The sequence below is a fragment of the Mycotypha africana genome (assembly GCF_025528875.1).
Source record: "Mycotypha africana strain NRRL 2978 chromosome Unknown BDF20scaffold_2, whole genome shotgun sequence".
Taxonomy (NCBI): Eukaryota; Fungi; Mucoromycota; class Mucoromycetes; order Mucorales; family Mycotyphaceae; genus Mycotypha; species Mycotypha africana.
The window spans coordinates 2,061,403-2,074,058 of NW_026515726.1; the positions used below are offsets into that span (position 1 = coordinate 2,061,403).

Consider the following 12,656-nt stretch of genomic DNA (forward strand, 5'->3'; position numbering starts at 1 on the left):
AGTTTTACGAGGAGAGAGCCCGTTACCTTTTTGAAGAGGGTTTCTTCTGATGCTTGCTTTCATTTTTTCCCAGCATTCTTCTATAGGGCTGAGAAAGGGAGAGTATGGAGGCATAACCATTGGTTTATAACCGCGTTTGTTAATTGTATCAATGACAAACTGAGCATGGTGGAGTCGATAAGTACCCATCACGATGAAATAACCTTTCACGTCCAATCTTTCCAGAGTATCCATTATAACTTTCATTAACCTCACATTATGGTAAACAGTAATGCCACTGATCGGCTTTTTGGGAGATCTTGACTATCAGCTTTCCTCTGCTTTGTATAGGGCTGTTGCTGATATTGTTGTTCGAGCTTTAACGCTTCGCTTATACTTAATGATTTACCTTAGAAGAGTCGATGATGCCTCAAGCACAAATGCAACCAATTAGACTTGGATTGGCGCCTTTCTGAGTCATGACTTTAACGGCATTGACCATAAACGACTTGTCATAAGTTGTGTATTGAAGCCGGCCTCGTCTACAAATACGCAGTTCTGCCAAAGTCAACACCTGCAGATTTTCATTGGCTTACGATATTGAAACAAAGCACAATGGTTCTCGCTGCATCTCTTTAAGCGGTATACTTACTTGCTCTTTTCACGGAGAATGAGCACGTAGTAGTCATATGTTCCCAAGATTGGGAATGGAAAGGCTTAATCCTTCGAATAAACGCAAAGTCCTTGTCTTACAGCGGCTATAGTAATTAAGGGTTTTGCATCAAACAATGCTATGAAGAAGTATGTATGTGCAGCTAAGAGCTTTTTTGGTTTAGCGTTGCCATTTTTTGGCTTGGGGCCAGAAAAGAATGGTGCCGTCACTGGCGTTCATCTTTTTAAGAGCTTATATGTTGTATGCGGTATTTCCATACCTTCTCTAACATATAAAGTCGAATTAGACACACTTTGAAATATTAGACACGTTATTATGATCAAAGAATTATAATAACACTTAGTACACGTCATCTTGTACTCTAGAGACATACGTATACATAATGCTGCATTCCTACTGGTTGAGAATTTCAGGAACGAGTATTTAACTCCTTTTTTTTGTTTTTATTTTTTTTTTCTCTCTTCCTTCTTTCTTTTGTTGTCAAATACAAATCATTCAGTTTCGCCATGAACGCTCCCCTCTCTGATTTTCAGTGTACAATAAAAGGACTGAAGGTGGGATGGGTCCACCTTCAGTCTTTTGCAATTATTGAGTCGCGTTCACTAAGCATAAAACAACCACAAATATCACAAAGATGATCCACTAAAGCTGTACTCAACGCAAATAAGCACCAAAAGGAAGAATAATGCTTTACAGCAGAAAGTTTCAGTCCGCTCGTTATACGTCTTAAAGGACGAATATGTTGGTAAGACATACAGTAATCGTTCATAAATCTAATAGCTCATAATTAATCTAGCGTTTAGACAATTTGATAGAGAGCATTGCCATTCATTTACCTCGCTATCAAGCATATATTCAGAGCTTCAAACACTTAACCTGTCACATGCACAAGATAGATTACGTGAGAAAGTCTCCGTGCGAAAGAGATGTTGGTACACGCCGTAGGCCTGCTGAATCAAATGTGCCACAACTTAAGAGATAGATCCTTGGTTAGTAAGGTTTTTGCGTCTGTTAACTGTAATGCAGACCAGCCGTTGGTAGAACATGATGCGATCAAGCAACAAGAGATTCTATCTCAAACACTTGCAGATGGCGATATGCAAGGTGAGAAAAGGATTTATTATGCTATCATGATTATAACTAAATTCTAGTTTGCTTATTAGACATGCTAGTCTTCATATCGAAAAAGCAAGTTTGCATTGTTGCAATTGATTTTGCAGGACTGACCACAAATTGTGAAGATTTGAAGGTTTTTTTAAAGTAAGTCGTTTTTTTATGAAAGCAAAAGTTGAAGTAACTCCTCATGACCTATCATAATAGAAACAACCCAAATGTCAAGAAATTGATAATAGACAAATTAGCTGAATCTAACGTTTGTAATGTCTACGACTCGCAAGAGCTTCTGAACGATTCTGAAAAAACCAATGTGATGCCTTTAATCATCACCTAGGCCAAATATACGCAATAATTTACCTAAATCACATTACGTATATTTCCTATTTTTCTCATATTACTCATAAGTTCTCAGACATGCAATTTCTCTGAACAAATTATTCATTTCAACGATATAACAGAGACCCTGATGTTAACTCGAAATCGATATCTTTTTATAGTCTCGCTACTTAACTTAGTCCATTATAATCCTTACATTAAATAAAGTTTATAATCAAACTATTTCATTGTTGATAAAAAAACTGTATAAAGTTTCAAATAGTCAACACAAATTATAAATAAATGAAATCAAGCGTTATAAAAAATCAAGAGACTTTAAAGGAAGGGGCAAGATAGAGGACACGATAACCTTACTTTATAAAATGGACAAGATACGTTTAAGCAAGGATTTTATTTAAAACTTTCAATTTGTAAAGCCCAATGGACACGAGATATTTAACTTATCTATATTGTACGAGGCAGATCCAATGGTTATATAGGATCTAAAAACCCCTTCGGGCTCAACGATAAAAAGGACTACGGTCTATTGGGAGGAGGGGGAGAAGAGGGAGAAGAGGGCAGTCAGTCGAGGAATAGATGTCCTAACAGAGGAGTGAAGGTGGCTCTTGAGAGCAGTGTAAATAGTCGAGTTCAAATAAGATGTCACAGATATGGGCCATCGAAAATGCCAGGCTTGTGCTCGAGCTTGAGTTTCGAGCGGATGGGCAGGAAGACGGTTGAGAACGTGTGAGAATGGGTCACAGACAGATGGAGGGAGTCGCAGGCGGCGGTGCACGTGCGGCTGGAGATAGTGTGGGCTTTGTAAGTAAAGACGAGGGATGTCCAAAGCAGTAGGTTTAGTGGCCTCTAGGAAGCCAACCCAAACGCCATCGGATACATCAGCTTCGTTCGTAAGGTGACATTGGTACATAAAGGATCGGATCGATCATTAATTGAGAACGACATTGGGAAATCAGTTTTGAATTGGGGTAGTTTGATTGCTGAATGTGAAGGAAGCTAGTACGGAAGTTAGTGATACAGCGTCGTAGAGCAGCTGATTCGGATCGTTAGTTGAGTGAAGAAAAAGTGTATTCTTGCCGATTTGGAGAACGAATAAGCTTGTAATAGAACGATTTACTCTGTTGTTTATGGAAGTTATAATGGATACGCTGGAAAGATTGGAAGTGAAAGGTTATTTCATCGTGATGGGTACTTATCGACTCCACCATGCTCAGTTTGTCATTGATACAATTAACAAACGCGGTTATAAACCAATGGTTATGCCTCCATACTCTCCCTTTCTCAGCCCTATAGAAGAATGCTGGGAAAAAATGAAAGCAAGCATCAGAAGAAACCCTCTTCAAAAAGGTAACGGGCTCTCTCCTCGTAAAACTGAAGCAAACGGTTAACCCCCCCCCCCCACTTCCCTCACTAAGACTGTCTCGGGTGGGTTAAACATACAGAGAGCTTTTGGGATAGATGTATACAGAAAGAAGTTAGGCTTGGTTGATTTATAGATTACGTATGATTAACCATGTCTACCTATCGTATTGACCTCCCCAAAAAATAAACGTCCACATTTTGAGCTAGTATCGTCCATATTCAATTTTATCAACTTTTAATAATAATATCTCGTTTTAGGTATTGACTTTGTTTAAAATAACTCCATTATGTCTCAATTTCAGCCTAGAATACTGTCGCAGTTGAACGGAGTTACTGCAATTGGTCGTCATTTCGACGACCCCCTGACTTCATCTCTCAAGAGCATTGAAATTGCTCCCTACAGTTATACGAATAGTTACACAAATGCGACGTGTTCTATTAAAAAGAAGAAAAAACGCGTAAAAAAATTTGTTGATACCCATTCTTGTCTACATGTTAATAAAATAAAAAAGTACGAAAAAACGCGAATTAAAATTTGCCTAACCTTACCATTCCCCAGTCACTTAGAAAAGCGAAAAAAGTTATAAAAATGTGGAGATAAAACGCTCTTTCCCTTCCCAATTAATACCTATTCTGCTTCATTTCTTTTAAATCTTTTTGGCCAACAAAGAATAAATCAAGAGCATGTTGTCTGCTGAGCAAAAAGAAACCACCACCAACCAAATGGCCAAGCTATCTCTCAACGAACCAAAGAAGATCAACATGAATACGGAGGACGAAGTCGAAGATATCCTCAAGGAAAACACAAGGCGTTTCTGTTTGTTTCCTATTAAGTATCATGAGGTAAAGTTAGATCTGATAAGCAGCCGGTGGGATACTCCAAAAATCTCGTCAGATCACATTTCTTATCGAGAGAAATACATCTTTTTTCCATAGATCTGGCAATTTTATAAGAAGGCTGAAGCTTCTTTCTGGACGGCCGAAGAAATCGATTTATCGAAAGACCAGTATGATTGGGAAAACAAGATGAGCGATAATGAAAGATACTTTATCTCCCGTGTACTTGCCTTTTTTGCCAGTGCGGATGGCGTGGTCAATGAAAATTTGGTGCAAAATTTCTGTGACGAAGTCAAGATTCCTGAGGCCAAATGCTTTTACGGTTTTCAAATTGCCATTGAAAATATTCATGCGGAAACCTACAGTTTACTGATAGACACTTACATCAAGGATCTTCAAGAAAAGGAAATGCTGTTTGATGCTCTCGAAACCATCCCTTGCATCAAACGAAAAGCTGACTGGGCCTTCAAATGGATCTCCAGCAACGATTCCTTTGCTGAGCGTTTGGTGGCCTTTGCAGCTGTTGAAGGTATTTTCTTCTCTGGCTCTTTCAGTGCTATCTTCTGGTTGAAGAAACGTGGTTTGATGCCCGGTTTGACCTTTTCCAACGAACTCATCTGTCGTGATGAAGGTTTACATACGGATTTCGCCTGTCTTTTATTCACCCACTTGAAGAAGATTCCCTCTGAAGAACGTGTCAAGAGTATCCTCACGGAGGCTGTGGGCATTGAGCAAGAGTTCATGACAGATGCTCTCCCTGTGAATTTGATTGGCATGAACTCTAACCTTATGTGTCAATACATCGAGTTTGTTGCTGACCGTCTTATGGTGGCTCTTGGTTTTAACAAGATCTATCACGTTACTAATCCTTTCGATTTCATGGATATGATCTCTCTCCAAGGCAAAACCAACTTTTTCGAAAAGCGTGTCTCGGATTATCAACGAGCTGGTGTCATGAATAAGACACCCGTTGAGAAGACCTTCACTCTAGATGCCGACTTTTAAAGAAACATCCCTCTACCATTTTGTTTTACGCCAACCATTCTTCTCTTCCTCGTTTCTAACATTTACTCCATACTCTTTTAATTATTGTTTACATCTTTACGCCTTGTATATATTTATAGTTTTATTCTCCAAAGGAAACAGTAATGTTATTCTTTGATCATCGCCATCACAAATGCACTCCATAATTTTTTTTTTATTATTATCCTCAACAAAAATAAACAGTAGATGCACTTTTCATTCATAATCTATTCGATTGATGGTTTCTATTTATTGTTATTACAGGTAATGGATGAACAATTGATATACTAGGCCTATCGAATGCCCGTCGAGCTTCCCGTTGAGGAGCTTTTTATGATTATATGCATGCGATGGAAAAAGTCAAGATAGTTCTCTTAATTTTGTTGTTTGCTCATTTCCTTTAGATATTCTTCATGCAGTTTCTTTTGCATATCGTATTCCTTCTGAAGCTTCTTCTTTCTACTCTTCGTCACCTCTTCGCCGTCCTTAGTGTGTGTGGGGAAACCATTCTCATCAAACTTGGAGAATTCCTCTAGATTCTTAAAGAGTTCTTGAGGAGGGACCTTGCCCTTTTCAAGTCGTTCTAAGCGCTTCTTTTCACGCTCGGCAGCCGCCGCCGCTTTCTTGGCTTCTTTTTCTCGGGCAATAGCCAACTTCTTTTCTCTGGCTTGAATGAGTTCTTCGCGAGGTACCAACTTGACAAGAGCTGTGCCATCTTCTTGGTCATCCAAAGAAACACCCAATTCCACCATTTGTTCATCACGAAGAGAGTCACACAATTTCAAAAAGTCCTTGTGATCTACCTTATTACGAGCACCAATGCGAACTTGGTCTCTGAAGGTAGAAAGCGCTTCAAGATACGGCATTAAAATTTCTTCAACCTATAACGAAGAGAAAAATGCGATAAATAAACCAAGGACATACACACATATTTACAATAACATTTTCCTACTTACGTTTCCAGAGGCCTGTCCGGCAACATTACCTAAACCAATATCGGCTCCGTTATCAGCGACACCAAAGACCTTCAACATTGAAGTCACGTATTTAGCAATTTTGTTTAATAGGTGAGTATTCACACCCTTGGCACCGGCAGTATTCATGTAGATATTGGTAGAACCAATCAAACTCATAATTTCATCCATTGCCATAGGTGTATTGATAGAGTCACAAAGAGCTGCATGAACAGCATCTTGTTTGGTCTGTAATAAGCTTAAAAGATCACTCTCTGCTTTCCTGAATCGATGCGTGACAAGACCGTCCGCCAATTCAGTGGCCCCGCGCGAACCATCTTTTTGCACTTTGTGGATAATAGCCTTCACATTATCAAAGAAGTTCTTCATCGTTTGTTCAATTTGAATGGTTTCTTGCATACTGGACTTTTTGAAATCCATCTTTGCATCCCACTGATGCAGCAAGAAGAAAATACGCAACTGACGAGCGGTGTATGTTTTAAGAGCTTCGTTGATCGTGATGAAGTTCTTCAAACTCTTACTCATTTTCTGACCCTCCACATGAAGATGTCCAGCGTGTAAGAAATAATTGATCCATTGCTGACAGTCGTAGTAAGCTTCCGCTTGAGCTAATTCATTGTCGTGATGAGGGAAGGCTAGATCGACACCACCAGAGTGAATATCAATATTGTCGCCAAGAACCGCACTGGCCATGACGGAACATTCAATATGCCAACCAGGGCGACCTTTGGACCAAGGTGAATCCCATGTAGGCTCTCCAGGCTTCGAAGCCTTCCATAACGCGAAATCGTTAGGGCTTCTCTTACCTTGAAGCTTACTGCCCAAAGAACCTTCACCATCTTCTATCAAAGCAGTATCACCCTTCGACCAGGGTTCAAGCTTGGCGTAATGATGGCCTTGATGGCCGTCGTAACGGGATGTATCAAAGTACACAGATCCATTAGCTTCATAGGCATAGCCATTGTCAATAATCTTCTGTACATATTCTACAATTTCAGGTACGTATTCACTGACGCGAGTTTGTACATCAGGTGCACGAACATTGAGAGCTTGCATGTCTTTGAAGTATTGGTCTTCCCAATAAGCAGGAAGGTCACGGAAAATTCTGGGATCATTGACCTCATGTCCTTTCTAATTACCAAAAAAAAAAGAGCAAAAAATTCCATGCTATCAGAAATTCCCATTGACTAACGATGCTTTTTCCCTCTACGTTTTCAAAATTGTATACTTTACTCTGGCATCTAACCAAGCTGAAACAATATCCTGTGATGCATCTAATAATTCTTCGGCAGCTTCCTTACTCTTCGTGCCCTTTTGCAAGTTGGACTTGGCATTTTGAATGGCAAGATAAGAAGTATTCTATAAAAAACAACAGATAAATTGATTGTATGCTATCAACTGTCTGTCCGTACATATAGGGAATCAATGCTATCTTTTGCTTTTCTGAGCATCAAATTACCAAAGCAGTAAAGATCATCTTGAACTTTTCATCCAAAACAACTGCCTTAGCGATTTCTTCAGGTGTCATTTTCTGTGAAAATTCTGTCCAGTTACTAGTAGCCAACGCAACGTGTGCAGAATCCAGCTTCTTCAACTTAGCATTGGCAAATTCTAGCCAAGCTTCTTCCAATTGTTTGATCAATTGTTCGTTCAATTCGTTAGTCTCTTTCTTCATATTTTCAAAAAGATATTGCTGACGAGCACGTAAGATGATTTTATCGTCGATATCAGTAATGTTTTGAACAAACAAAACATCGTATTTGAAATAATCTTCAAGAACACGACGAATAATATCCATACTCAAATAAGTTCGAGCATGTCCCATATGAGAGGCATCGTAAACGGTAGGTCCACAGTTGTACCAAGTAACACGTCTACCACACTTGGGAATAAATTCGGTCTAAAAGCCCAACGCAAACAAAAAAAAAAGAAAAACGTTTGGTGAGGACCTAGGTAAACAATCAAAGCTTGGGAAAGAAAAATTACAGCTGCAAAGTAAATCAAATAGAGCAAAATACCTTTGTTTTAGTCAAGGAATTTTGAAATTTCAAGACAGGAACTTCACTGCGAGAAGGAACATGCCATTTAGGCTGTTGTCTTGTTTTTGTGGATGTAGCTTCAGCACTAGACATGATAGTACGGTATATTGTATGATTTCGTTCTGTCGAAAATAAAGTTGGCCGCCCTCTCGTAAGTACTGTTCTTAGTAACGGTGCCTTTGTTGATTTACTCGAAACGAATGCTGCAAAAGAAACAAAGCGCATTCAAGCTTGGAAAAAAAATTTGTCAATTTTTGTCACTTTTGTCCCTATTGTCTTTAAAGAACCTGAAACAGAGGGTTGATTTTACAGTCACAGCTGATCAGTGCTCTAAGTTATACTCTGGCAGCACTTTTTACCTAGCGTCGATCACTCAATGGTCTACTGAGAACCAATTGCATAGGTTTGATTATCGATAGTTTTGATTGAAGATTATATATAAAAGTTAAAAAACTAACAATGAGATTTTTGCAGATGGGTCTCTTTGTATTTAATTTACTGTGCAGAATATCTATTTCATCCACTATTGGTTTTGTAAAAATACAGAAATACTAGGCCATACCCGCAAAGTAAAAGGTAGCTGCTATTTATAATCGTTTGTTGGTTATCCATTTGGTAAATAAATCCAATGAATTCTTTGGATGGTCGAAGGGGACCTATTCGATAGCAAGTTTAGTTTAGGTATAATTGTACTTTGCATCGGCCACTCTCTTACCATATGTCCAGCATCGTATACCTTCAAAAAGGTCAGGTTTTTTGCTTTTTTCATTCTACCAGCCTCCGTTTTCCCTGCTGTATACCATTTTATGAAAGGGGCTGCATCAAATTCCTCTTTTCCAAACCAATCCATTTCAGTCAAGTAGGCTAGATTCGCAACCCTACGGTAATGCAGTTAGATGCATTGACTTACATGTAGCTTTTCACCTTCAACTGAGCCTGAGTGAGAGGACTGCTCTTATATATAGAAACTTACCAATTACCGACCCAATCCATATCACCGACATAAACTAAAACACGTATACCCGAATTTAAAGCAAATGCAATATCGGTGCTATGCTCAAATGCACTGTAGAATGATATATCTTGAGACAAACAATCCTGTCAGCACGATATAATTTTTCTTTGTTACTCACTAATCTCCAGAAAGATAAAAGTTGGTCTCAATAGTATCACTGCAAATACTGAATCGATCTACTGCCTCTTTGTCAACGCCCAGGTCGGCTTTTACGTGTGGTAGATTACCGTATGTCTCACTGTTCGTATACTCTTCATAGCAATAATTGGGGTCTCCTACACATTTTTTACGTAAATCGTAGGCATTCATTCCGGTAACTTTCACCACATTCCCTAAGGTACTTTGACAATACGACATGGCTGATACGCAAGCCGCATTTGTTGTATTCACAGCTGCTTTAGCATTCTTAGAACAAGTATCTAATAGCGTTTTGCATTGCTTATACGATTGCTTCATACTGTCACAGGTGGTTGCATTAGCAAAAGGTCGATAGAGACCAATATTTTCTTTTTTGGCAAGCGGATCAGCAGTGCACGCGAAGGTAGAGAATTCTTTAAACTGGACCGCAGCGTTTGTCCAGCCATTACTAAGCATAAGGGACTCGAAATTGATATGGATGAGTTCTTCTGCATTGTTTGTGGTGATGTAATTGTGGCTTGAAGTGTCGTTGCTGTGCTTGCTATTGTGTGAGTGAAAATAGCTCTCATGATGGTCACCATCCTTCTTTCCTCGATCATGCTCTTTGATTTTTCTATTGTGTCGAATAATTTCAGCAGAAAGACTTGGCCCAAAATGGCCTCCATAAGAGAAAGTACTTATGTGGAAGGGCCCCATTGCATACTTCTTAAAATGGAAGAAAAAGATCTGCAAAAAGGCATAGGCATCTTGAGCAGCTTCTTCCGTTGTTCTGATTTTAGTGTCACCGTAACTGTATCCAGTTTCAACAGGCTACATATATAGGGAAATTATACAATTATAAATATAGAAATTGTTACATGTGACGATCTTGGCTTGTATTGCTCGTTTAATACCTGATCTAAAAAGATAAGGTTTGCAGCATTGTTCCAACTGTATGGATTTGGTACAATGTCATTTCCGAAAGCATTTACTTTACAAGGCCTTCATACATCGATATTGGGTAACCATATAAAGATGAAAGCGTGAGTAGACATTCAAAATTGCATTTTGACTATCTATCCATATCATTCACATATACCCTATATTAATCCAATTTCCTATCATCATAGACGAGCATCCAGGCCCACCATTCAACCACAATACTGTTGGATCTTTTACAGGATTATTTTTTGATTCAACAAAATAAAAGTAAAAATGGTCATTGGTATCGTGCTTATCAATATATCCTGAGTACTACATGTATAATAAATTTGTGATAGAAAATAGAAAGATGAAAGGAAGGTTGATTGCAATATACAAGAATCCCGCATAATGAAATGTTGCTGCATACCTGTGCTCCTCCTGCTTCACACAATTTAGGTTCCTTCATTCGGATGGAATAGCCACTGAATTGCCGACTTTCCAAAACCAGATAGCCTTGTGTTTTATACTCAACATGTTGCGCTACTATTTCAGCGGCGGTCAGAGCAAGCGTACCACTGACAAAGTGCAAAAGTAAGCCTAGAATAGTCATGAAAAGGACATCTAGTTTCGATAAAATCATCGTTGTTAACCAATAACGGAAGATAAGATAAAGGATATGAATAAATTGGAACTGCTCCGTTTTTTATAGCAAAAAAAAAAAAGCGCGCAATAATTAGAAAACTGAATAGAAGTGAAAGAGATGGTGTAATGATGAACCGAGGTCGTGTGGGAAATATCGGTCAACGGATTTATTGCACGTTCCACACCGAAAAACGAACTTTGTAAACAAGTTGGCCTTATACATATCAGAGCTCTGTTTTCCCTTTCACAGCTTGCAATAAATAAAGATTATTCAATTCTGTTGCCAATAATTCTCATGTGGCACTCATGCACAGACATATTATTTTAGGATGCTGCCAGGTTGGTTTTACTCCTTTAATTGAAAACCGTGTTTTGTGTCTCAAAATACAGATTTGTGAATAATCAACAATATTTTCTGGGCATGGCTAATTCCATAAAAATTGTATCTACTAGCCACCAATATGAAAAGCAGAGCAACAATAAAAGATGATATAATATCAATGTTTATTATAAAGGTTCCTATCTACAAACCAGTGATAGGTTATAGATTTCTACATGCAAAGTATTTCCTATTATTGTGTCATCATTTCGTTTAATTTTTACCAATACTATAGGAAAACCGCGTCTCATACAGTTTCATCAAAATGAAAAGCATAATTGACAAAGTTCCAGCATGATGAATATTTGGTCTTGTTTATATTTCCTTTCTCCTTTGTCTGTCTCTATAGTTTGAAAAAACACAGAAGTCTAAGAAAAGATCGAAATTTTTTTTCTTTTCGACTCTGCTGACTAGAATGAGAATTAATGACTATACGATGACTAAATTACCTTATACAATGCCTGCACCATACACAGGAGTTTTTACATGATCCTTTCTCCGTATCAAATCACTCAATTAAACCCAGCTTTTAAAAATCAGCAAGTCGCATTAAACTACTCTTGTCGCTCTTGCTTCAATTTTTCTACTCATATACCAGTAGCCCCGATGTTATAGATGAAAACAATTAAGGTCATATGACCGACTAACAAGAAAGTAAGCTAATTATTAGCAGAATGGTTCCTCGAATCAAGAATTGAAGGATAATGACAAAATATTATGAACAACAAGTCAAGGCATTCAGTGCTAATGCAGTTGTAGATAAAAGCAGGGACTAAATGTTAATTCAGACGAAATGTGTACCTGTCAACAAGTACAACTTATTGCACATATGGTCATCAAGGATCTGAAAAATTACTTCTGCAATTGTAAGGAAATACTAACGTCCATCTAGTACCAAACAGCGTCATTGGAGTGATAGACAGAGGGTCCCAGCGGGTCAGCGGGTGTGGCCGATCTTCGGAATAATTACGTATTTATTGATGAGGCTGGTTTTGATACACACTTAATGAAAAACCGCGGTTGGGTTGCGCGTCAGGAACATATCCAAAAGAGATATACATTTGGAAAAAAGTCCATAAGTATTAAGTTTCTACAGTTAGAGCATAATGAGGACAATGTATAAGGCAAAGGCTTCAAAAATCATGAAGGGTACTACTGTTTAACATATTGTCAGGTTTATCAAAGCTGTTATGGATACTATAGTTTAGCGTGATATGAAGGCGTATTTTATAGTCATGGG

At 38.4% G+C, this 12,656-nt stretch overlaps 4 protein-coding genes across 4 annotated transcripts; 2 read left to right on the forward strand and 2 right to left on the reverse strand.

Moving 5' to 3' along the window:
• Positions 1–1,201: 1,201 nt before the first annotated feature.
• On the forward strand, positions 1,202–2,337 carry BDF20DRAFT_853372 (uncharacterized protein). The gene is made up of 4 exons (XM_053080136.1): positions 1,202–1,397; positions 1,456–1,756; positions 1,816–1,912; positions 1,973–2,337. The coding sequence occupies exons 2-4, from the start codon at positions 1,579–1,581 to the stop codon at positions 2,100–2,102; spliced, it is 405 nt and encodes a 134-aa protein (XP_052939386.1). The 5' UTR covers positions 1,202–1,397; positions 1,456–1,578; the 3' UTR covers positions 2,103–2,337.
• A 1,891-nt stretch (positions 2,338–4,228) lies between these two features.
• BDF20DRAFT_813763 (ribonucleoside-diphosphate reductase small chain) lies at positions 4,229–5,308 on the forward strand (the record flags this gene model as incomplete). The annotated part of the gene is made up of 2 exons (XM_053076911.1): positions 4,229–4,309; positions 4,403–5,308. The coding sequence occupies 2 exons, from the start codon at positions 4,229–4,231 to the stop codon at positions 5,306–5,308; spliced, it is 987 nt and encodes a 328-aa protein (XP_052939387.1).
• Positions 5,309–5,700: 392 nt separating this feature from the next.
• Positions 5,701–8,432, reverse strand: BDF20DRAFT_904831 (cysteinyl-tRNA synthetase; the record flags this gene model as incomplete). Its single annotated transcript, XM_053083084.1, has 5 exons — positions 5,701–6,207; positions 6,283–7,431; positions 7,534–7,659; positions 7,760–8,200; positions 8,319–8,432. The coding sequence occupies 5 exons, from the start codon at positions 8,430–8,432 to the stop codon at positions 5,701–5,703; spliced, it is 2,337 nt and encodes a 778-aa protein (XP_052939388.1).
• An 83-nt stretch (positions 8,433–8,515) lies between these two features.
• Positions 8,516–11,112, reverse strand: BDF20DRAFT_853376 (Alpha/Beta hydrolase protein). The gene is made up of 9 exons (XM_053080137.1): positions 10,823–11,112; positions 10,571–10,725; positions 10,386–10,473; positions 9,473–10,302; positions 9,313–9,405; positions 9,055–9,217; positions 8,839–8,995; positions 8,650–8,723; positions 8,516–8,569 (listed from the first exon to the last, which is right to left on the reverse strand). The coding sequence occupies exons 1-7, from the start codon at positions 11,033–11,035 to the stop codon at positions 8,927–8,929; spliced, it is 1,611 nt and encodes a 536-aa protein (XP_052939389.1). The 5' UTR covers positions 11,036–11,112; the 3' UTR covers positions 8,516–8,569; positions 8,650–8,723; positions 8,839–8,926.
• Between the last annotated feature and the right edge of the window lie 1,544 nt (positions 11,113–12,656).

Coding starts and splice junctions, on each gene's coding strand:
- BDF20DRAFT_853372 (XM_053080136.1), top strand. CDS start 1,579: ATGTTGGTACACGCCGTAGGCCTGCTGAATCAAATGTGCCACAACTTA. Junction 1,757..1,815: donor TGCAGATGGCGATATGCAAG/GTGAGAAAAGGA, acceptor TTTGCTTATTAG/ACATGCTAGTCTTCATATCG. Junction 1,913..1,972: donor GATTTGAAGGTTTTTTTAAA/GTAAGTCGTTTT, acceptor CTATCATAATAG/AAACAACCCAAATGTCAAGA.
- BDF20DRAFT_853376 (XM_053080137.1), bottom strand. CDS start 11,035: ATGATTTTATCGAAACTAGATGTCCTTTTCATGACTATTCTAGGCTTA. Junction 10,726..10,822: donor GTGAAGCAGGAGGAGCACAG/GTATGCAGCAAC, acceptor TTATACATGTAG/TACTCAGGATATATTGATAA. Junction 9,406..9,472: donor TTTTATCTTTCTGGAGATTA/GTGAGTAACAAA, acceptor ATCATTCTACAG/TGCATTTGAGCATAGCACCG.